Source organism: Enhydra lutris, unplaced genomic scaffold, assembly GCF_002288905.1.
Source record: "Enhydra lutris kenyoni isolate GAN:26980312 unplaced genomic scaffold, ASM228890v2 scaffoldscaffold39, whole genome shotgun sequence".
In the NCBI taxonomy this organism is placed as follows: Eukaryota; Metazoa; Chordata; class Mammalia; order Carnivora; family Mustelidae; genus Enhydra; species Enhydra lutris.
Window position 1 is genome coordinate 13,347,219 of NW_019154123.1, and position 24,294 is coordinate 13,371,512.

General features: G+C 47.4%; 1 protein-coding gene across 2 annotated transcripts in view; it reads left to right on the top strand.

Annotated features, from left to right (window-relative positions):
- The first annotated feature begins 3,697 nt into the window (after positions 1–3,697).
- Positions 3,698–24,294, top strand: part of LOC111154937 (SH3 domain binding protein 5) — a 71,933-nt gene continuing 51,336 nt past the window's right edge. Inside the window, exons 1-2 of one of the 2 annotated variants that reach the window (XM_022514898.1) lie at positions 3,698–3,727; positions 6,357–6,419. In XM_022514898.1, the coding sequence (XP_022370606.1) occupies positions 3,698–3,727; positions 6,357–6,419 (93 nt within the window). Of the gene's footprint in view, positions 3,728–4,491; positions 4,635–6,356; positions 6,420–24,294 lie in introns of those variants that run through there. The other variant, XM_022514897.1, reaches the window with a different exon arrangement.

A 24,294-nucleotide genomic window follows, 5' to 3' on the forward strand; every position in this document is an offset into this window, starting at 1 on the left:
GGCCAAAAAGTAGGGCTGAAGAGTTTGGAAGTCTCCTTTAAAATTCTCTTCCAGGGCGCCTGGGTGGCTCAGTGGGTTAAAGCCTCTGCCTTCGGCTCAGGTCATGATCCCAGGGTCCTGGGATCAAGCCCCACATCGGGCTCTCTGCTCAGCAGGGAGCCTGCTTCCCCCTCTCTCTGTCTCTGCCTGCCTCTCTGCCTACTTGTGATCTCTGTCTGTGAAATAAATAAATAAAATAAATCTTTAAAAAAAAATAATAAAATTCTCTTTCATCTTGCCATGTGCCATAATCCTTTGCGGTCTGTGGGGAGAGAAGAGAGAGTGGGAGAAAGGCAGAGGAAACCAGCTTCCCACTGGGGTGCTGAAGAGAGGTGGGGGTTCACCTGTGTGCAGTCTGCTGGTGGAAGAGAGTCTGCCTGTAGGACTCAGGTTGACACGAGCATGCAAGACCTTTTTAAAAGGCCACCCACTCCTCATGTCTCCTCAGGACTCTCTCCATGTAGGGAAGTGTGAATTTTCATATTGCATTGCTGGAGTTTTAACTGCAGGCTCAGATTTATAAAACACTGTGTCAGCCAGACCACACATGCCCTAGGGTGATCCAAACAGTAGCTCCCGGTTTGCAATCTCTGACCTAAGGCAGCGTGTAAAGATTACAGGTGGGCCAAGAGAAGATGTTGGTTGTCAGTTTCTTCAGTCACCGCTCCCAGAATGTGATGGGAATGCAGATTCAGGTCTTCTTAGTTCAGAAGAGCAGTTTTCTTTTTTATAGGAGTTAACAGGCAGTTTCTATTTTGTGGGCTTAAAAAATTGGTGGGGACCCGTGGGTGGCTCAGTTGGTTGAGCGCTGGACTCTTGATTTCTGCCCAGGTGGTGCTCTATGCACACATCCGCCTCTGCGCTCAGTGGGGAGTCTGCTGAGATTCCCTCTCCCCGTCTCCCTCTGCTCTTCCCCTGACTTGCGCTTGTGTGTGCGCACGCGCGTGCGCGCGTGTGCACACACACACACACACACACACTCTCTCTCTCTCTCTCTCTCACATAAATAATCTTTAAAAAAATTGGTGTTGCAGGGAATTTTCATTTGATGACACTCAAGTTTGACAGGAAGAGCCTTCTCAATGAGGAATTCCTAAAGTTGCACAATTTGGAGGTACAATTTTTGTGGGGGCTGTGTCTCCCCAAATCAGAAGACACTATAACTTTGCTGTCTTGTATGCTTGAGGCCTTCAGATTGGGACCTGGAATAGTGTCTGCATGAGGTACATGCTCAAAAACATTGAATTAACGTTGCTGGCCACAGAGGCTTGCAAATTTCACTTTAAAAAACATTAAAAAAAAAATCTCTGTGTAAATACCTGATACCCTTAGGCTTAAGGAGTGGGGCAGAGGAGGAGAAGTACAACCTTCCTTATCCTCAAAGATCAGAGGAGCTACAATACACTTGCTAAGTCAAGGAGGTATATTGAGGCAACAAGAAAGACCTTCCGGGGAATTTTGTTCAACCCTTGGAGAACCTGGGTCCCAATTTCCAAATGTAACATAGCTCAACTTCTAGGGTTTCCCCCTTCACATCCAAAACACAAATTTATTTTCTTCCCAACCAAAATCTCTATAGCATAGGTCCTAATTAATGGTGTCATCCAATCACTCAAACTAGAAACTCTGGAATCATCTTTAAGTTTTCTCTCTCCAGATATTATTAGCCACCAACTTCCATACAGTCTTAAATTCATTCCCTCTTTCTCTCCTGACTCAGGGCTGCAACATCGCTCCCTGGTATTTTAATCTCTCCCTCACTTCTCCAGTGTTGATTCCATGGGCCATCATTAAAAGTTGTTACACCTGCAGTCGCCCTCAAGCCCCTTACGCTTCTCCCTTGCCACCGGAAGACCTTGGTGAGAGAGTCCCAAACCTGGTTAAGGGTGGCGTTCTCACTACTCTCCACCTGTGTCTGGAAGCTGAGCTTGGGTGGGAAAAGCCACTCATCCCCATGGACTGGCCACCCAGGAGCATCCCAAACCACAGGTGGGTCCTCAGGGCAGTCTGGAAATTAGAAGATATTCACCCAGTCAACTGACTTCCCAGCTCCTTCAGTGTCTCTCCTCCAGCATCCAGTGTTGTTCCAAGCCTTCCCCCACCCCCTTATTCTCAGCTGCTGACTGTGCCCGCCATTCCGCTGGGAAAGGGAACAACCAGCAGAGGCGTCTCTCCTCTACCACTGCTAGACCGTTGGCCTAACTCATCTCCTTCTGTCCCTCTGCCCCCAGCTCCCCAGGGGCCCCAGTCCACTTCCCACACTCCATATCACTCACTAAAACCCGAGCACCTTACCATGTCATGGCCCTCCCAGGTCTACCCACCTGCAGGTCTCGGATTTCGTGTCCCTGGCTTTCCAGGACCAGAGGCACGGTTTCACCTGGGGACCTCTACACACGCGGCTTCGGTGGCTGGAGCGCTCTCCCCATGAAGGTAGATGGGGTTCATTTTCTCGTTTCTCTCAGGTCTTGCCTCAAAGCCCCCTTCTCGAAGAGGCCCTCCCTGTAACCACACAAGGACCTCCACCTTGTCACCCTCAGTTCATTCCCTGCTTCGGTTCCTATGCATTTATGTACCAACCAAAAAAAAATACAGGGAGTAGTACTGTGATTTATTTCCCTTATTTTAACTTCTGAACACTATTGGGATTAACACTATACCTGGCCCAGGTCTCCTAAAAATACGATAACCAAAAAAAGCCCACATGGATGTTTTAGAGCAGTTTTCCCATGTCCGTGGTGGCATTCTGAACCACTCAACGGCTCTTAGATCTGCGCTGAAATGGAAGCTCATTGGGAGGTTGTGGTTTAGATTGGTGAGGGTGGGGTTCCACTGACTGAGAAGTGAGTTAAGAGTCAGGGCTGACCTCACTCTTGTTGTTTTCGACCTCTGTATCTCAGTTTATTCACAGCTAGGATAAACCTGCTCACTTATAGGTTTCGTCCAAACCGGGGAAACACTGGTGAAAAAGCAAACGCAGCTAGGTTTTTAGCTAGGGGTTTCAGGACCTCGCTCAGAGAATTGCAGGCTCTCCCTTGACTGTAAGAACGATGACTATTTCTGAACCAAACTCAGTGTGTGTGCCTGTGTTACCTCCAGGAGACAGAACGAATCTCCTTTCACAGTGGACCACAGTGCCAGCATGGGAAGGGGGTACCTTGCCGGGGGAGTAACCCACGTCCCCCCCACCCCCACCACCAATGTAGCCTCTAATGAAGCCAGGGTAGGCAGGTTTCCCAAAGGTGGCTTTCAAGACACGCTCTCAGAAAGCTTTTTCCTCAAGCGAGTTTGTTCTCCCAACTCACAGTTGATGAGCCACAAGCCTGTGTAGAAAGTGTACACATTCTGCATTTTTGTAGTGGAGACATTAGCGATGGCCGGTGGCAGTGTCCTTGCCTGCTTGGCTAAGGTCATCTGAATTTGTGTTCGCTTGACATCACAGTGGCCCTGATATTTCTCAAAAGCACAGACCTGCCCCTTCCTTCTTTGGCCTCCAGATGTTGAGTTTCCCAGGCAAACTCTGGTCCCTCCTTATTCAAGGTGGGCAGGAAACCTTGCCAGTTCAGAAATCCTTGGACAGAGCCTGCCCACCACCAGGGGTTACATCCACTCTGGCCTGGGGAAGGCTGTACCCACCCAACCACATCCCTGATCACCAATGGATTGTCCATGCTTCTTGGCTATTCAGGTAGGACCATGGCACAGCTATGAGAGCGTAGGTATTTGGGTATGGAGCTCTGCCCAGCAGGGACCACCTAGCCTCTGGCCAAGGGCTCCAGGCCCAAAGCTGCACTCGGCTCCCCTCTTTGTACTTCTGGGTCTGTGTGAGCCTATGTTTCACTTCCCTGTTTTGGGGGAACTCTTCAGGTAGATCCATTTACCAAGGTTCACCCAAGGGGAGAAGGGTGCTTTGGAGGCATACAGGGATTTGAGGATCTTGAAACTGGTTCAGGGTCACTGAGTCCAAGCTTCTCAAGGTGACTTCAGACAGTGGAAATGCCCCAAACTTTCCTTCCATACAATTTGCTCTGGTTCAGGAGGGAGAGAGAAAGCTACCCCGAAAGCAGGGGGCCAAACGGTGGGTAGTCTGTGATCTGGCTGCTAAGTTGACAAAGGGAGGCGGCTCTCCTGGTTCACCCCCTTGAAGGTGTTCAGGGGTTTTTGTGACGGAGACCTGGGTGGCTGACTGGGACTGGCGGCGAACAGTCACAGCGCCAAGGGCGGCCCGGCGGGGCGAGGGCGGAGCGGGCGCCGCTGCGCTGACTGCCGCGGCAGAAAGGGGGCGGCCGCGCCCATTTCCTCCGCTTAGCCGGGGCCGGCAGGATCCGCATCCGCGAGCAGCGCCTCGGGACTGTGCCGGGTTGGGGCGAGACGGCTCTGACCGAGCCCGCGGCGGCTGCCTCCCCTCCGGACGCTCCGAAGTCCCCCGCGCGGTTAGCGTTCTCACTGCCCCTATGGACGCGGCGCTGAAGCGGAACCGCCCGGAGGAGCCGGCAGAGCTCCCGCCGTCGGCCCGGGACTTGGAGGAGGAGGACGAGGAAGAGGGGATGGAACAGGGGCTGGAGGAGGAAGAGGAGGTGGACCCTCGAATCCAGGTAGGGCTCACGGGGGGAGGGGGGACACCACGGAGGCGGGCATCCGCACTTACACCCGCCTCGCGGCCCCCAGTGCCTGCGGTCCTGGCGGTGGTGGCCATATAGGTCCGGGGCGGAGAAGAGAGGGTCCGGATTTCCAGTTTCACAGGGTTCACGGGGAGGTTGCTGTGTCCGCGTGAATGCGGCCTGACTCTATCGTGGGGAGCCCCCGCAGACCCCTGGCAGGATCTGGGGGGTCGCCGCAGCATTCCCAGTGGTTCGGGCGGATGTGCAACAAAGGGAAAAAGGGGGCGGGGGCGCCATGCGTGTGGCGGGGTCCCCCCCGCCAGACTCGCGGCGCAGCGGGCATCCCGCGGCCTCCGGGCTAGGGGCGGCGGGGTCTACCGGGCCGCGTGGGCGCTGGGCACTGTGGGCGTTGTTCGCCCCTGCAGCGTGGGCTGGCACCCGTGCCGGGATTGCGAGCCCTCACCTGGCGGAGGTGCTCGCCTGAGCCATCCATCTTCCTCCTGGTCTGATTCATTGTTAGCGAAGGGCTTATTGTCGCCACTGGCTCAAACCTCCGCTTGGCTTCTAATGGTCGAAAACCCAGCTTTTCCTTGTTAGGAGGTCGGGGTGTGAACAGAAACCGGGGACAACTGATGCGCAAAGCTCACGCGGGGAGAAGGCGAGGGGATTGGCCTGGCTTTCTGTGCCTCCATTTCTGAGAGAGATGATTAAAAAACAATTTCTAAGCCAAGATCTAGGAGTGACAGCTTAACCTCCTCACCCTCTAGGCAAAAAGCACAGCAAATCCCTTTCCGAGACCCGTTTTTCTACCCTTTCCATAAATCATTTATATATCTATATATATGTATACACACATTGCTTTTAATCGTGCTCTGCAATTTCTAGAGCCCTAATTGGTTTTTCAGTGCGCAGATCAATTAAAAGCCCATTTTAACTCAGCTGTTGCCATTTAAATGAATTGTTTTGGCAGATTAGCAAGATAAAGATCAGGTGGAAAAATCTTTGCATTAGGAATTCTATTAATTAAAATCACTACTTCAGACTACTAAATCTTGTTTTCCTGGTACGGGAATTCTGTTTACCAGATCCTTTGTTTGGAGAGTAAAATGAGTTAACTTCTCACTGGGTACTTTCTACAAAATGTCAGTTTTTAAATGTTTATTTAAAGGATCAAGATTAAAGCTAGTTTTTGTTAAAACAGGTAGTTTTAATTGGCAGTTTGAAAAGATTTTCATTTCTAGAAAAATAACTCAACCACGAAGGAGTTAATGTCAGAATTCTGCCCTTGATTTAAATAATTTCACTTGGGTTTATAGTTTCAGCTTGGTCTTGTTTATTTTCTTTTATTGTCGTTTCTGCAAAGTTCTTGCTTGGAGGCAGGAGATACTGTTTTAATTTGACTCCTAAACCGTTTGTAACAGGTGGGTTTACCCGAAGTCACATACCTGCAATAAGTACTTCACTTTCTAAGACAAAAATTTCTGGGACCTTACGGCATTTTTGAAAGAGACACCATCAACATCAAGAAAAAGATTTCAGAAATAACCAACGTTCATTTGCTCTTCAAGCCAGGGCTCAACTGTTGTCCTTGAGAATAGTGACTCATCCCTCTTCCTACAAATTGTGCTGGAGTACTTCTGCAGAGAGTGAGCTCAGTCCTATTGGAAACAAAAGATGAATCCCTTAAATCTTTCTTCCCTCTCTTTTCTTCACTAGGGAGAACTGGAGAAGTTAAATCAATCCACAGATGACATCAACAGACGGGAGACTGAACTTGAGGTACCGGAGGCTGGGTCCCTGTTTTTGGTGAGGTGGTGTCAGTCCTGCTGACACCAGGCGGCTTGATCTTGTTTTAATAGCTGGAGGATGGCTGCTGGCGTCCCCTCCATGGAGTTGAGCAACAGCCCGCTCTCTGACGGAATGAAATATGCTGCTGAGCCCAGCGTGTGGGTGGAACACATGTGGATCCTATTTCACATGTTTTTCATCATGGGAGCTTGGTGGGGCCAAAATCAAGGGCTGTATGGAGCACTAAAGTTCACGCGTCTGCGGAAGAGCTTGGAAGGATTGAGGGGAGAATTAGCTGCGCTCTGTAATGGAGAAGAATGGAGTTTACAAAAGCTCTCTAGTATCTTAGGGTGGCTCCTTACATTTGTATTTGGAAACATTGAGTATTTCCTTGGACTTCTACAGTTTTTGACTTTCTGTCCTAAAAATTCACCCTCCTTCCACTTGCCTGCTCATTTCCTTATTGTCTATTTGCGTGTGGAATGTAATGATCTTAATGGTAGCAGAAAGCTGTTTAGACTGGAAGGGCTTTCCTGCTGGGGAGAGGCACTTGAGACTAGAACTTGATTTGAATTTCATGAGCATCTTCCAACGTGAGTGTAAACAGATGAGCATTCTTTGCAGCTACCAATTAGTCCCCATCCTTTTTTAGTGGGGGTGGTTTTTACCATCCGTCAGTGAATCTTAACAAGCCCCGCATGGGTCTGAGAGCCGGTGAATGACTCAGAGAACCGTAGGACTGCAGGGAGCAGTTGGGAGGACCTGTTTCTGTAGCAGGAGAAGTAGTAGGGAAGGTCACCAAATAGGGCAGGAAACATCTGGTCCCTAAGAATGAGGGTGTGGGAGATAAGAATAATCTGTGCGGAGGACACTGGCAGCCTTGATTTCTGACTGCATGGCTAGGCCCTGGAGGCACTGAACCTGAGTGTGGGGAAAAAAAAAAAAGGATTGAAAGCATGTTTTCTGAGTTGTGTGTGAAGGTTATCGCTCACCCTTCTATTCTGATTGTATGTATCCACGAACACTGGCCGACCTTCTCCCCCAGGTGAAGTAAAACCTGCATATTTATTTAAAAGATTTTTTTTGGACTTCTAGTGGATTGAGTCTCTTGGGACATTTGAAATCTCTCAGAATCTCGTATTTCTAATACATTAAACAACAGAACCCCTGCCATTTCTCTAGGGCTTTGGAGTTACAAAGTGATTTTTACAAGCTTTATCTCCTGTCATGGGAGCCTAGAACTGTGCTGTCCAATATGGCAGCCATTGGCCATGTGTCGCTCTTTACCTTTAAATTAATTGAAATAAGATGAGAAATTCAGTAGTCACATTTCAAGAGCCTAGTAGCCACCATATTGGACAGAACAGAAAACAGTTCTGTCATTGTAGAAAGTTCTGGAGAGCACAGTTCTGGAAAGTGGGCTCTGCTTCTTCTCCAGATGAGGTGAGGCTGTTGGAGGTACATGGTCTCAGGGTTCAGTGATGTGCCAGGGCCGGGTCAACTTTCCAAATCCCTTCTAGCTCCCTTCTAGCTCACGTTTTGCCATTCCAACTCTGCATAGACGATTCAGAAATAGGCTTTTGGTGGGGGAGGCATGAACAAGAAGGCTCCACAGGGTGCTTACCTTTTGAGTCTAAAATTGGTTCACCTGATAAACTTTTAGCTCTAATTTCACAATCCTTTTTCTGAATACACTTAAGCCTGTGTGTGACAGGAAGCTGCAGGACAGGTGTTTCCAGCCTTGCTCTGGAGAGCACTAGGCTCTGCAGAGAGGTAGTCAAAGCCGGCTTGTGTTGCTGGCTGACCTTTTCTTGGTATTATTATAACCAAGGTGGATTCACAGAGGTATGACACAAGCTACCTAAGTCATGAAAACTTCCCTTGTGGCTACCTTAAAAAGTAAAAAAGAAATAGCTGAAATTAATTTTAATCTATTTGTTTAGCCCTGAACACCCAACATAATATAATTTCAACATAAAATGAATATACAAGTAGTAAATTAGATGTTTTACGCGTGTGTGTGTATATATATTTTTTTAAGTCTTCAAATTCTTGTCATATTTTACGCTTAGAGCACATCTCAACTTGGACCAGCCACGTTTGTGTGCTGAATAGCCACATGTAGCTTCCGGTCTAGTATATGTTTCCTGTCAGACTCAGGAGCAGTGCCTTTCACCCTCAGCGCCAGTGCCCCGACGCTCGTCACACTGCCCAAGCTCTGAGGTGGGCCGTGTCCCTGCCGTCAAGCTCCGGGCACCCACCTTGGGCTGGGCACTGGGTCGGCCAGTGCGGGTCCATGGGTGAATAAGACAAAGGCCTGCCCTCAGGGAGTTATGATTTTAGTTGAGGGCAAGGTAGATAATAATTGCTGGTTGTCATCACTGCAGCCGAAGAGTGAGGTGACAGGGGTTCTGGGGGCGGGGTCACTGGAAGACACCTGAGCAGAGGCCCGCTGTGTGAGCGAGCGAGCGGGAGAGTCCCCGTGCAAAGAGGAGCAGATGGAGTGAGCCGTGGGGGTGGCGGAGGGGAGTGTGCCAAAAGATGTGGGACAGGAAACAGCCATTTTAATATCGGCTTGTTTCTCTCGTTATTCGTGGTGACAGTTTTCTGTAAAGTCCCTGTGAGCATTGAAGTAGGGAAGACGGAGCCATTGCTAGGCCTTATATTACATCTTCCTCTGGGCCTCTGGTCATACTACTTTCATCTGCTGAGCTATCTGGTACCTTGTTTTATGCGTGTTTCTGTTCAGAGCCAGTTTCTTTCATAGACGTCCTTGACTCGTTAATATTGGACTCACAGGCCAGCAGCCTGTGGCTCAGGCCCGAGCCAAGCTTGCCTCGGTACCATGGTCCATTCTCTGTAAGGCCCATCCCAGCCTTCCTGGGCTCAGTAATGTTGGCCAGCCCTTCAGCCCTGGGCTTGGGGGCCGCCTCCAACAGCCGACTCCCCAGCACAAAGCAAAACTGCAAAAAGTGTGGCACTAGCTGGCCCGTGAAAGGACACTTGTTTACAGCACCAGAGCTGAAACAAGGCAGAGCATGTCTCTTTGTTCCGCTTCACTGGTAACATGTGCGTGGGGCAATTCACATTTTGGCCACTCTCTGCCTGTCCGTGAGGGACTGGAGAAGCTCCGGGACTATTGATTTTGGAATTACACATACATTTTAGTGAGTATGGAATCTGCAAATAATGAGGATGGATTGGCTGTAATTTCGGAGCCTCTAGAGGAGGGTCTTTTGCTTCTGCATTTCTTTTCCCTTTGCTTTTTAATTCTGACCTGGAGTGGCCAGTAGCCCTCCTGACCTTGACTGTGATTAAAGCATGGTGGTGATCAGGTTTGTGATAGCTGCTCCCTCCCTCAGAACATGGCATAATTGCAGTCTGGGGTAGGCTGGGGTGCAGGTCTGATACACCTTAGGATCCTATCCCTTGTCTCGGTTCTTTAACTTGGAGACTACCAAAAAAGACTTCTGGATGCCAGCCACCTTGCATGTTGTCAGTTGGAAATCTGCCCCTTCCTGCGACCTTGGTTTGCCTCTGCCATTGTTTAAACAATGTCATATTCCCTTTGCACTCTGATTTATATCAGAGGGCTAGTCCTTTCAAACTGGTGACAGGAGTAACCTTTTAACCAGAGAAGCCCTTGGATAGAAGCCTGATATTTCAAATTAAGAAAATAAATGTATTTTCTCACAGATGTGTGGTTTAGTAAGCTTTAATCATTGAGTATTGAGCACCAATTGTGTGCTGAGAACCATGAAGGGGAGAGAGCAGGGCAGAGAATGGGCAGAGAATTATAATTAAAGGACACACTAGGTTACGTGGTGATGTGCCCTAAGGAGAGAACCATGGCCAGGAGGGGCTAGCAGTGTGGGTGTTTGGGAGCCAGGAGGATGCAGCGTTACACGTAGTGGGTTTGAAAGGCTTCCCTTGCACCTCAGGGCCATGTGGGGGACAAGCGTTCCAGCCAGAGGGAACAGCCAGTGCTAAGCTGAGGAAAGCCTGGCCTGACTGAGCCCCTGCAAGGGAGGGCCCAGCGTCCTGGGGGGTATGGTGAGCCATGGATAGAGGAGAGGAGAGGAGTCAGAGAAATGTGTCATTCAATGTGTAACAACCTGCCAAAGAAGTAAATGTGCTAATATACTTTTACAGTACGTGTTTTATAGAACTAGCTTGTTTCTAAGTGTTCAAATAAGATGCGGCGCAGAGGATTTCTAAAGCATTGTAATCAAGATTGAAATATTTCCATGGCAGTTACCCACTTTTGACCATGATGTGTGGTGTTTTCATGGTCTCCCTTGCTTGCCTGGAAGGCGGACTGTTCTAGATCCAAAAAGTGGTCAAAGAGAAGAAGGAAGGGGAGGAAGGCCACGACCAGAGCTAGTTACCCATGGACAGCCTTTCTGGCTCTGAGTTGTCAGAAGCGGACTTTTTCAGTCTGCCCTTCCCCAGGGAGGGAAAGCCGTTAATTGTCAACGCTCAAGCTCTTTCCCTCACTGCTTAGGTGGGGGTGGTTTGAAAAAGCGTTTGATTCTGATGCCAGCTGTGTTCCCTAAACTTGCATAAGGCCTGTACCCAGAATCTGCCTTTCTCACCCTCCAGAAAGCAGCAGGCACTTTCTGTTTAAAAACAAAAACAAAACCAAAAATTGTTTCATGCTTGGGACCTCGGGTCGGGGAGGAACAGTGGGGGTGGATTGGAAGCGGCCCCGGGTGACATGAGCTGGAGCTGCAGCCACTGCTGTCCTCACGGCTTTGGCCTGAAGTTTGGCCATCAGAATGGTAGGACTTAGGACTTCCTGCTTCAGTGATAAGCCCCCTCCCTGCTGCTGGAATGTCAAGCGACAGCAACTTTTGACCCAGTGATTGTGCAAATTTACCCAAAGGAAATAACTGGGCAAGGATATAGGTTCAATAATGTTCATTGCAGCATTGTTTAAAAATGTTGGAAAATTACGAATCCAAATGACTATCAAATCAAGAGGGGATTTGTAAAGTGAATACTATGGACAGGCAGTGGCTGACAGCCTAGGCCTTAAAATGATGACATGGCCTGTTCTTAACCTAGAAAGATGTCTGAATGGAAACAGATTCCAAAAGAGCATACAGTATACAGATTCCAAAAGAGCATACAGTCTTATCCTAAAAAATGTGTTTATGTGCATAAAAATGTCTGGAAAAGATCAGACATGTTCTATCTGATGAGAGATGAGGAATATTTATTGTCTTTATACTTTCCTATAGTGTTTTGAGTTATTTGTGTTGAATTTGTATTACTTTGTCCTCAGGAGAAGGAACCCCAAACCCAAAGTCACAGGGAAGTAGTGGGTTGAGGGAAGAGAGTCTTGGTATCAGGTGACATGGGTAGAACCTGAGGTCTGCTGACTTTTAGGGGCATTTGGCCCTTTGGAACCTGAGTCACCTCATCTGTGAACTGGAGCAGTGATTCTTGCCCATGTCCTGGGTAGACATGGAGGACAAGAGGGAGTGCTTTGATGACCACACAGCCTGGGAGAAGGAGAGGCCTCGTGCCTGTGGGGCACCAGAAGCAGAGACGTCTCTGATGGGATGTCCATTGAAGCCAGGCCTCTCACAGTCTCTGGCCATGGCTCTGTTCTCTTCCCCCACACCCCACCATGACATTTCTTTGTCAGAGACTGGCTCTGGGCAAGGGGCCAGAGAGAGGGCTTCTATAGGTGGACTGGACTTTGAAGTCACTGGAGCAACAGGGCTTTGCTCTGTGGCTGGTCTGCTGGGGTGTGGAGATCAGTTTCCTGAGGGAGCCCTGCTTTGTTAGCGTGTGTCCTCTCCTGGGATCTGTCTGGCAGTTTGTGGTGCCCAGTAGCCATTTGAGTGGATGAATAATAACATATTGCCCCTTCATGGCTTTGGGCAAATTACTTAATGTCCCCAGGCCTTGGCTCCCCCATCCCAGTGATGGTGCATAGTGAGCCATTAATATTATGGCTGTTCATAATGAAGCAGGACAGCCGTGGGCTGCTGTGTGGCCCCTGCTTGTAGGGGAGACTTTGGTCCATCCTGGAATGTCTTCCCTGCCTGTTTTGTCTCCTAACTGCTCTTCGTGTCACCATGACAGCTAACGTTAGTAGTCCCTACGATGTGCCAGACCCTGTTCTAAACACTTTTTGTACATAAGTCCCTGAGACCTTGGACCAACATTGTCTCAGCAACAGATATTATCATCTCCATTTTGCTGATAAAAACGGAGGCACAGAGTTCAAGTATCTTACTCTAGAGCAGTTGCTCAACTGCTGTCATGGTGGGCTGGAGAATTCTTTGTTGCGGGGGTGCGGTGGGGGGGCCGCCCTGTGCACTGTTGTAGCATCTGCTCTCTGGATGCTGGCAATAGCACGCATCACACTCTGAGCTGTGACAGACTAGCCACCTACGGACTTGCGAATTGTCCCCTGCGGTGCAGAATTGCCCCTGGTTGTGAACCCCTCCAAGTATGGCCGTTGTTGCACCAGCTGCCTCAGTGTGACATAGGATTTTGTTAGAATTGCCAAATCTTTTTCTTTTTAAGTTTTTTTGTTTTTGTTTTAGTTTTTTTTAGTAACCTCTGCACCCAGTGTGGGGCTTGAACTCATGATCCTGAGATTAAGAGTAGCTTTCTCCTTTAACTGAGCCTGCAAGGTGCCCCAGAGTTGCAGGATCTTGGGCCCTGCCCAGAAGTTGGGAATCAGAATTTCTGGGGGTGAGGCCCAGAGCCTCTCTTAATCTTAATCTGTGCCTGTCTCATGCATATTCATAATTCCTGTCACTTATCTGGCTCCCCCACTCACCCGGCCCAGGGGGGAGGGAGGAGTGGGGCCTTCCACCTCAGTGCCCCGGCATCCCCTGCGGTGCCTGAACATAGGTGCCATGCGTGTCCGGATGGGTGGATGTTGGTTTGCAGCTAGGATCAAACGTTCTTGTGGATTCACGGCTCTTGGCATTGTCCTACACAACAGGCAGGTCTCCTTTCTCAGTTGCCTGCTCTAGAATTGCATTTATCCCCGGGCTGTTCCTAGGCTGACCCTGTTACAGGGTCATCACGGGTAGAACACAACCTGTGTTCTCCTTCCCCTCCCCAAAGTCCCTGGCTCAGAGAGGTCTTAGCTCATGGAGGTAGAAGATTCTACCCTACTTGGAGATGCTACAGGTTGGTTGGTTTTTAATTGAGACATAGTTGATGAACAATATCCTGTTAGTTCTGGGTGTAAGATGCTAGGGTTTCAAGAGTGGCTTTTCGCATTAAAAAGGGATGGAATATGTGGATAGAGACAAGGGGCTGTGATCTATTTAGTGGGAAGAAATTAGGGAATACAAGTTAAAGTATATGTAAAACTACATGTAGACCGTATGTAAAATGATACACAAAAACAGAATCTGTGCATCTGAGAGACAAAGGGTCTGGTGTGGCCCACCCACAGACTATGAATTGCTTTTTACCTGTTAAGGTGAAATAAATACAGCAATTGAGAGTAAAACTTTGGAAACTTTTTTAAAAATGCAGTTTGACCTTGCTGGGACTTCCACAAGGCCTTTCACTTTCCTAGCTTATTTTTTATTGTAGTGTTGATTCACAGTGGGTGGGGGGGTGGTGGTGGAAGATCCATTACCATATAGTTTGAGAAGCTTGGCTCTAGAAAAATGTATCCTCAGATGTGACTAGTGGCTGTTGCTAAAAATGTAGGTGATTTTTAGGTTTCATTTTTTTGGTATTTTCTGAATTTTTCACAATGACCGTATTTTATCATCTTCATAAGCAAGGGATGGGGGTGGAGAATGAAGCACTATTATAAAGAGATGTCTTTATGAGTCAAAGAAATGAATGTCTATGGAAGGAATTTTAGCAACTACGAAGGCTGGTGGGAAAAAATGTTCCGATTGGTAGTCCCTGCCTTCATTGTAGACCAACCCTGGTGTTAGTGGGTTTGCTTGGTGAATTACTGTATTATTAGGCAGTCATTGTGGTAATTCCTGGCAGCACGAGAAGTGCTGTGAAGGCATTTTAGGATTGTCTGTAGCCAAGAAGCCCTCATTTGTACACTTACTATAAAACACAAAAATCACCAAGATACAATAGTGAGAAACATTTCAAGTATTAGGAATATTTAGATATTGAAACTTAGTTATGACATGAATTTGAGTTACTATATGAATTTTAAGTGGATGAGGACTGAGGGCACAGAGAGGCTGCCTTGCACCATCTCACTCACTGGCTTTTCCATTAGTAAACTGCTCTTAGTTTGGGCTGTTGGCAAGAACACAGAAATAGCTATCTAATAATGGAACAGACTCTATTGCCTTAAAAAAAAAATCAGATCGGTCTTCCCTTGAAGCTGTGAAGACCAGTGAGATGCTACATAGTCATCTGGAACCCATCTTAGGAACATAGGCACTTGCTGTTATGGTGCAAATGGAACTTTTCTGTTGTGACGTGACCGGATCCTCAGGTTTATCCAAGATGCCATCCCTCTGACTCTGAGGTGCCCCGAATTGTCCCCGCCTCAAAAGACGACAGGCTGTGGGGTTGATGGATTCGTTGCTGTCCCAGTGGTGGATAGAAGCTTTAGGTCACCAAATTGTCAGAGCAGTGGTCCCCATGGACTGCTGCTTTTTCCTGTAGAGCTGCTGTTTTCCCCTCTGAGCGTTGACTGTAGGGACTGGCAATGTAGTGGGGTGTGTATGTGTTTTGGCTGAATGAATTAAACATCGACTGAACCTTATCCGTTAGCAAATATCCTGGTTCTCTTTGCCTGGCCCTCCTCTTTGAGAGTGACTTAATCTGCCTAGCCTCACTTGGATGTGTCCAGCAGTAAAGACTGTATGGCTCTATGTGGTGCGGGTCTCAGGATAATTCGCAGAGTATCTCTTGTAGGGCCCGGAGCATCAGCCTCTTTCATTTCCTTAAAGGAAGATGGAAAAAAATTTTGTTCTGTTCTTGACTGATTTTTTTCCTTTGCTCTGTTTTTCTGGATTATCCAAGAGATATTAATATTTGCTCTGACAGAGAGAAACTGCTAACGGGGAGACAATGAGAGGAACATCCGCTGTTTGTTGTAACCGCAGACAAGCCCACTTCATGTAAACTCTTCTGTTGTTTGGCATGAGGCTCAGCTGCCTGACAAATGGGCTTTGGTCGACTTCATCCACCCTGTCCTGCTGCTGCTAGAATGCAAGGACTCTGCTACTTCCAGCTCGGTTTGAAGCCTGCATATTTGATGTTTTCTTTCCCAGTTTTTGGCTTTATGGGAAGAACAGTAAAAGGGGGGTGTCGTCCTGCCCGATTGTCCTGTTGCTATTTCTACCCAACAGATTATCCCACAACTTCATTGCTCAGAACAGCTGGTATTTTGCCCATGACTATGGGTCAGGAACCTAGGAGAAGGCTCAGGTGGGTGGTTCTCCCTGACGGGGTCCGTGTAGTTGCAGTCCGATGTCAGCTGGGGCTCTGGTCATCTGAAGGCTTGGCTGGACAGGACATCTGAGGAGGCCCACTCCAGGGTCTGGGAGCTCAGCCAGGGTCCTCAACCAGAGTGCTGAATCTGAGCTTTCTGGCACGATGTCTCAGGCCCTCTGAACTCTCTATGGCGTCTGGCCCCCTGCACTGTGAGCATCCCAGAATGACCCTATGGAAGCATCATGCGTGGCTTTTTCTCTCTAAGCCTTGGGAGTCCCATAGCAGCACTTTTGTCACATTCTCTGGTCCAAGCAAGTCATGAGGTCACCCTCATTGAAGAGGAGGGGACAGAGATTCCATCCCTTGATGGGGAGCACTGCCAAAGAATCTTGAGCCACATTATTTTTTTCTTTTAAAGGTTTTATTTATTTATTTGACAGAGAGAGACACAGCGAGAGAGGGAACACAAGCAGGGGAAGTGGGAGAGGGAAAAGCAGGCTCCCCCCCACCCCAACCCCGCAACAGGGAGCCCACACAGGGCTTGATCCCAGGACACTGGGATCACCACCTGAGCCAAAGGCAGATGCCCAACGACTGAGCCACCCAGGTGCCCTGTGAGCTGCATTTAAAACTGCCATGCTCATGGTGGTAGGGTACAGACAGGGACTCATTGTGAGGCCTGCAGGACATCCGTGTGCATTTACTTGGTAAACAACCACATTTCATAATGCCTGTTGAGTTGCTTTAATGGTTAACCAGCTAGCCAAGCAAGGACTTTAGTTAGCATTCTCTGTGACCCTTAAGCCAGCCAGCAACAATAAAAGCAAAAGGGAACAGTTTTGTTTGTTTGTTTAAGCAATGCTGTGGGTTTTGTTTTAGGGAATTCTTTGCCACTGTGCCCATTTCTTAGAAATTGTGTCCAAGAGAAAATGATGCCATGGCTTCAAGTCCTATTAGGAACATTAGGGGAGCCTAAAGCTGAAAGTGCAGTAGCTAGGCTTTGTAAATTCGGGGGTGGGGAGGGAGGTTCTGAAGCTTCTTGGGCAGCTCTGGACATGCTGTTTCTTTCCTCGTCCCTGGTTTTGCTTGCATCCCCACTGGGGAAATAGACTCTTGGTAACGCATGCACTTGCTAGAAATTGGATCTGCTCCCCGAGCTGGAAGCAAACCACACTTTAATGTTATAAAACATAGGGTCAAAAATGGATAGGGGAACTTGTTTTGGAGTCAACAGATGCTTACCAACTAGCACGTGATGGTGGCAGGCGTGGGCTTTGAGGTTCAGGAGGGCTGGATTTGAATTCTGCCTCTGCCTCTTCATAAGCTGAACAGTCTCGGCAAGGTTTTTTTAATTTTTGTTTTGTTTTGTTTTGTTTTGCTCTTCTGGGTTTGATTTTCTCTCTGAAATGGGAAGGGCAGTACCCATCTTGCAGGGCTGTTAAAGATGAAACAAGGGATGTTTATAAAGTGCCTGGGACGGTCCCTAGCACGTAATGTTGAACTGTTGGTCCTTTCTACCTTTTGTCATTTATTGAGTAAGGGCACCTATATAAAAGGCATTATTTATCGAAAGCTTACTACACATTCAGTGTTGTGACAAGTGCTTTATATAGTTTACCCTAGTCTCACAGCAGCTCCTGAGGACATTGATGAGAAACAGAGGCGCTGAAAGGTTGAGTCCCTTCTCCCAGGTCAGCAGGTTGGGGAACCAAGATGTAAATCCAGGAGTCTGAGGCTGGAGGTCATGGCCTTAAGTAGTCTGGGATATGTGTTCTGGATGCCTACTCTGAGGTCCCCACCAAGACTGTGGGGGAAAGAATGCTGGTGTAGGATTTAGGAGACAAGGTGTTCAACCTCTGTTCTGATTCTCACCGGGTACACATCCTTGGGAGGGGAATTTACTTCCTCAGCCTTCAGTTACCTCATCTGTGAAATGGGAGCATCTGAGCCAAATGATCGGCAAAGTCCTGACTTTAGCCATATGCCGAATGAATTATGAATCCCCCTTAGTCTTGATGATAGGGGCAATATGGAAGCTCTTTGGTCAACCTGTGCTGCAGGAAACTTAAAATTTATTTTTCCTGAAACACTAGTTGCACAGAAGTCATCTGCCCTCTTCCTTCCCACCCCACCCCGTTCTATTCCTAGAAACAACCACTTTTAATGCTTTTAGCTATTTCTTCTGGTGGATTCTTCCGTATCTCTAAAGTGATAGCATTGGATTTTGACTTTGGTTCTTTTGCAGCCTGTGCCCTCCTTTCTTTCCGTTCTGATGAGCTGCAGGCAGGAGAAAGGTTATCCGAAGGAGGTAGGACAGCCAGCTTGCCTGGAATACTGTGGTGGGTGGAATCGTGCTTCCAGTAGAGGCTGCCCAACCTGCTCTCTTGAGCTTTCCAAGGTTACCTGAATTTACCATATCGCCCTGATTCTAAAACTCGTGTGAACTATAAAATGGACCTTGTATTGCATTCCAACTTGGGTGTTGGTCAGAACACTACCCCTGAGAAACCTGCATATCAATAGTAGAATCCATCCAAAATGTGATATTTGCAAATTTTTGGAAAAAATTGGGTCTCGAAGTTGAGCAAATGTGTTAAGCCTTTGGTTGTAAGCATGGAAATAGTTCACTTGTGGTTGAACTCAGGAAAATGCCATGGTTTCAGCAATTCTGCCTCCTCTTACACAAAGAATCCTGTGGGTTTAAAAAAACCTGTATCTGGCCATGAATAAAAAAGCAGTGGGGTCTGTCAGTCTTTCTAGGTGTGTGTGTGTGTGTGAGAGAGAGAGAGAGAAAGAGAGAGAGAATGAGAGAGAGTGAGTGAGTGTGAGAATGTAGGGTTGTTATGTAACTTTAGTCTTTCCTCCAGGACTATCAAGGACTGACCCTTGTACCCCAAGATTTGGAGGGCCATGGGTTTTTTCCTTTGTGGTGCTTTGGACCTTGGGCTATTTAAATGTAGTGTTTTACAGTTGGTTAAATTCCATTCTCGTGGCTCATGCACATGGAACATCAACAAAAAAAGATGAATTGAAAATGAGTTTTTTCCAAACGGACATTCTACAAAGTAACTGGCTCATATTATTCAAAAATATCAAGGCCATGAAAGACAAAAAAAGACTGAAGGACTGTTCCAGATTAAAGGAGACTAGAGAAACATGGCAGCTGAATGCAAGCTGGCAAGCCTGGATTGGATCCTCAAAGATTGTTCTCCTTTACTATAAAAGACAATAGTGAGACAGTTGACGCAATTTGAATAAAGTCAGAGACTAGGTTAATTGGTTGTGATAACGTTCTGTGTAACTATCTGTGTTAACATTCAGATTTCGATCATTGTCTTCTAGTTGCGTAAGAGAGTGTCCTCATCTTGAGGAGCTATGTGCTGAGCTGTGTCAGGGTTAATTAAGGGACATCATGTCTGCATCTTACCCTCCTTTTTTTCCAAGTCTGAAATTATTTTAAATTAAAAATTTGAAAGGAGGACCCTTTTCCTCATTCCCAGTTTTGCCAGACAGTTGCCTTACCCGGCTTCCAAATGGCAGGGACTCCCTCGGTGATGGGATCTTACCTTGGCCAGAGCTTCAAGGGAAGCCGCGTGATCTGGGCTGGCGGTACAGCTCTAGGGGGCGGTGATGTCCTGTGAGAGGGTTTGAGTATCACCTGTGCATTTGGAAACATTCTAGAGTCACATCAGAACTCTAGAACAGCCTTTCTGTGTGGGAGGAACTTGGTTTTCTTTGGGCCCAAAGAAAGTTCTGAGACCTCCGTTAACCTCAGAAGAGAACTTGTAGCAGGAAACCATACTGACCACCATCTTTTAGTACTTTCCTTTTCCTGCTCTGGGTGGATAATTCAGAACCAGGGCAAGTGGTGTAGTGCTGTGAAAAAAGGAAACAGCACCTGGCTTTGTCTCTGAGGCAGTCAAGCTGCACAGGACTTGCCCCAGCGTCTGGAGCTGGGCAGTGCCCAAGCTGGGATTAGAACCCCCTACACTATGGCCCACAGCCATTCAGACAGCTTTAGTAAAAGGGAGGATATTCTGAAAGGTTGAAGGAATCTTTCGTGGAACCCAAGGGAGGGAGGCACTGTAGAGCCTTAAGCATAGGGAGCCCAAACATGCCAGTTGGCTGGACCTGTCAGCTTATGCCTCTTGTTACAGCCTAGTTATTAATAGTGTTCCACCTCATGGTCAAAACTGCCTTGGTTTGACCAATAATTTATTTGGCCATGTAATTGCAGGATTAGAGCCTGGGACCCAGCTAATCTCCCACAAGCCTTCCTCTGCCACCACCTCTGTTTTCTCGTTGGGCTTGGCTCACTGTCTTCCTTCTCTTTGTCTTCCTCCTCTGGCTTCCTCTGTTCCCTGAGAGAGGGTCTTGTAGCAGAAATCTGATGGCAAGGTTCTGCCTGATGCAGGGGGGACAGTGCGGGGGGACAGTCCCTGTGGAAGGAACTGGTGGGTTTGGCAGACATCCCAGGAGGTCTCTGTGACTGAAGTCAGAGGCTGAGGTGGAAAAGAAAAGGAGTCAGAAGGGAGAGGGGTTAGGCACCTGGCTCCCAGCAATGACTGGCTTCTTCCAGCTGGAAGGCCCAACGCTTGTCTCCCCCCGCCCCACCCCCGTTCTTTTCCATGCATGTTGTCATTTCTTTGGAGCTGTTCTAACCAGGTTCTCCTAGTTGGATGACACTTGCCCATGTGGAATTGGGCCTGCATGGCGATGGGGAATGTCTTGGTGGGTCTGGAGCCAGCTCCCTGCTGCTCCCCTGCCCTCCCCACCTCCCCTCTCCACTTCTGCTTCCTCCTGGCTCCTGCATGCTCAAACCTTGGCTGGGTGGGCTCTCTAGGCCCTGGCTCTATCCTGGAGGCTTCTTTCCTGTTCTGCCTCTGCTGCAAAATTCCTGAAGGCAAAATAAAATTGTCCTGCCCCCCATCTTCTCACAGGGCTATGAAAGCCACTCCCCCCACAGGAGCTGGGACTGAGGAAAGGAAAACTGGGCTGAGGCAAGGAAAGCAGGCTGCCGGAGGGCCCGAGGAGCGTGGCGTGATCTCGGAGTGGAAAAGTGGAGTGAAATCCAGGGTCAGGAGCTAGCTTTGTGCCATCCTGTGTAGTAACCATGAGCCACATGCCGCTAGTTAAGTTATAATTTAAACATTATAATGTAATTAAAAATCTGGGTAGTTGCTCTAGCCACCTTGCACGGTTTCATTTAGCCACATGTGGCCAGTGGCTTCTGTGTTGGACAGACAGATATAGAACATTTCCATTCTTGCAGAAAGTTCTGTCCGACAGCCCTGGAGAGCTCTTACAGCTTTTTACCCTAGCGCTATTTCAAGTGTTTTCTTGAAAAACACTGTATCAAGTGTTTTCTTTGTGTGTTTTACTAGCTGCCACAAGTGCTTTTAAGAGGTTGGGGGGGTGAAAGGAAAACACGGTCTATAGCAAATTTAAAAACATTCCAGTCACCTTATAACTGGTCAGTAAGTCAGACAGTTTCCAGTGGTGCCTTTTGTCATGGAATTCTAGAACATTCATGCAAACAGAGACTTTACATGTCTAACTTGAGTTATTCTTCTGCCGCTATCATAATTTTTGTCATATCGTAGTTTTGTATGTACTGTTTATTCCATATTTTCCTTTAAATCGACTCACATTTTTATTTCACCTTGTTTGAAATGGAGACTTCATGACTGTAAGTGGAAAGCCATCAAAAGGAAATACTTTTTTTTTTTTTAAAGTGAGCTTTTTGTTTTATTACATTTTTAAATTTTTTTTTAATATTTTATTTATTTGACAGAGAAATCACAACTAGTCAGAGAGGCAGGCAGAGAGAGAGGAGGAAACAGGCTCCCTGCGGAGCAGAGAGCCCTATGCGGGGCTCCATCCCAGGACCCTGGGATCACGACCTGAGCCAAAGGCAGAGGCCTTAACCCACTGAGCCACCCAGGCGCCCCACATTTTTAAATTTTAATCCCAGTGTAGCATAGTGTTAATTTAAGGTGTACCATATAGTGATTCAGCAGTTCTATACATTTCTTAGTGCTTATGATAAATGTACTTTTTAAAAAAAGATTTTGTTTATTTGACCAAGAGAGGGACAGCGAGAGAGGGAACACCAGCAGTGGGATTGGGGGAGGGAGAAGCAGGCTTCCCACTGAACTAGTGCCTGGTGTAGGACTCAGTCCCAGGACCCTGGGATCATGACCTGAGCCGAAGGCAGAGGCTTGACCCACTGAGCCACTCAGGTACCCCTACAAGTGTACTCTTAAAGCAAGCTTTTTTATTGAATAATTTTACATGTATGTACAAATGCCCAACTCATAAGGACATAGCATGGTGATTTGCAAAGCAGTGCTGTTTCATTTCCAGAGGATTTGTTATTTTGCTTATCAAATTCTAGCAGATTCCTTTCCCTGTGGAAGGCTCTGAGCTAGACTAGCTACCCCTTTCTTAAGAAGGAGATTAGTGAATATAAAGATGTGGGAAGGTGCCATAGAGACATAGTGGCACCCAAACAGAAGGATTTAAGAAAGACCTGAGAAGGAACAACTGTTTCACTGTTACTGAAAATACACTGGTGTTTCTAATTTGCAAGAGTCTTTGCAGGGCAAGCCCAAGGGGAAGAGTGTGGCTTCGTCTACACAGCGGACTGGTGCTTTTGGCCTTAGGTTCCCTTTACACTCTTGTAATCCAATCACCGAGGACCCCAGAGAGCTCTGGATTTTTGGGTAATGTCTATATTTGCTGTGTTAGAAAAATTAAAGACTTTTTTAATAGTCTTAAAAACTTGTCTTAATTCATTAAAAATGACACTAACAGACTTATTACGTATTGATACATATTTGATCGGAAATAACTATTTTCCCCAAATAGAAATTTGTAAAAGGAAAGTAATCATTTGATAGTTTTTTTTGTTTGTTTGTTTGTTTGTTTGTTTTTTACAAGTCTCTTCCAAGTCTGGCTTAATAGAAGAGCTGAGTTCTCTGCTACTGCATTCCATCTCTCACAATGACACATACCAAGTAGTCTCTGGAAAACTCCACAAAACACTTACAGGAGAATGAAGATGAAAAGGCAAATAAGTCAAACTTGATAATGAAAATGGTTTTGACCTTGAAAATGAAAATGGTTTTGACCCAGTAAAGGCCTCAGGGACCCCCATCACTGTTTCCTGGACCACTCTTTGGGAACCACAAGTGAAGTGAACCACGTCAGATGAAAAGACTCAAGTGTGTGCTTCTTTCTGAAGCCTGACATGCACTGGAGTGTGACCTGAGACACCTGCAGCCTGGGGACCATCATTCTTGCTAAGCCCGTCTTACAGGGTCATTGTGAGGCTCAGTTAATGCCGTGATATCTTTCTACAAGCAGCAGTGTATTTATAAATGGCATTATTAAGGATCTTTTGAAGCATCGCAGCATCTGTAATTTGTAGGACAGAGTTTTTTTTTTTTTTTTTTTTTTTGGACAGGAAGTAGGATTTATTGGTAGGCATAAATAGGGAGGGGGCAGTTGTGAGGTTCTCCTGAGAGCAGAGCCTGCCATTTGTCCAAGGGGCCATGATTAGGGACTTTTTTGACCCCACAGCTATGTGGGATGAGTGACTTTCCATCCACCATGTCTTTAATTTCATCCGCATTGTACATAGTAGCCCCACTTCTTGGAAATGTGGATCTCCTGATGGCCAGGGATCTTGGCCCTGTGTAGAGCCTCAATCACATGCTCTTTGTTCTGTGACTTGGTCCGGAGGGACATGATGACTTGGCCAATGCACCCTGGGGCTTTCCAAGGGCACCCTGCATCCCTGCCTTGAGCCTAGATTGGAGATAGCATGAGATCAGATGTCCTTGTCCACTGGAAAGGGCTGTCTCCAAGGTCCCTTAGGGCAACCCATATAGTCACCAAGCTGCACACACTACCAAGAAGGCTACTGTTGGCAGCCATTGCACACTGGGTCCCCACAGGGAAAGAATAAGACGGTTATTTTTAAAAATAACTGATAAAAATAACTGATGTCCTGTCTTCATGTTACTTGGTTCTAGAGACACCTTTGTGAAGGGGAAGGGCTGTCATTCTCAGCTTACAGGCACGATAACTGAGGCTTAGATGAGGGGATTGGCCAGAGAATAGAGACTCATCCCCAGTGTGGTGACACCTGGCACGCTGTTTCCAGTGCATTGGTGCTGGCCAGTTCGTTTTAGCCAGAGTGCTTACCTGATAAAGGGTGTATTTCTGACACACTGACACCTTCAGACAGGGTTCTGTGCCACCCTCAGCAGTCCTTGCTTGAATAAATTGCCCTCAGTCTGAGTCACCTAATGGAAATGACACAGTTTTCAGATTTGAAGAACTTGAGGGATCCAAGCAGAGGGAACCCTTCTAGAACTTCCTCACCTGCCAATCTAAAAAATTAGCTGGTAAATAGCCCCGGATGGTAAATGACTTGTTTTTCTTGACTGGTGAA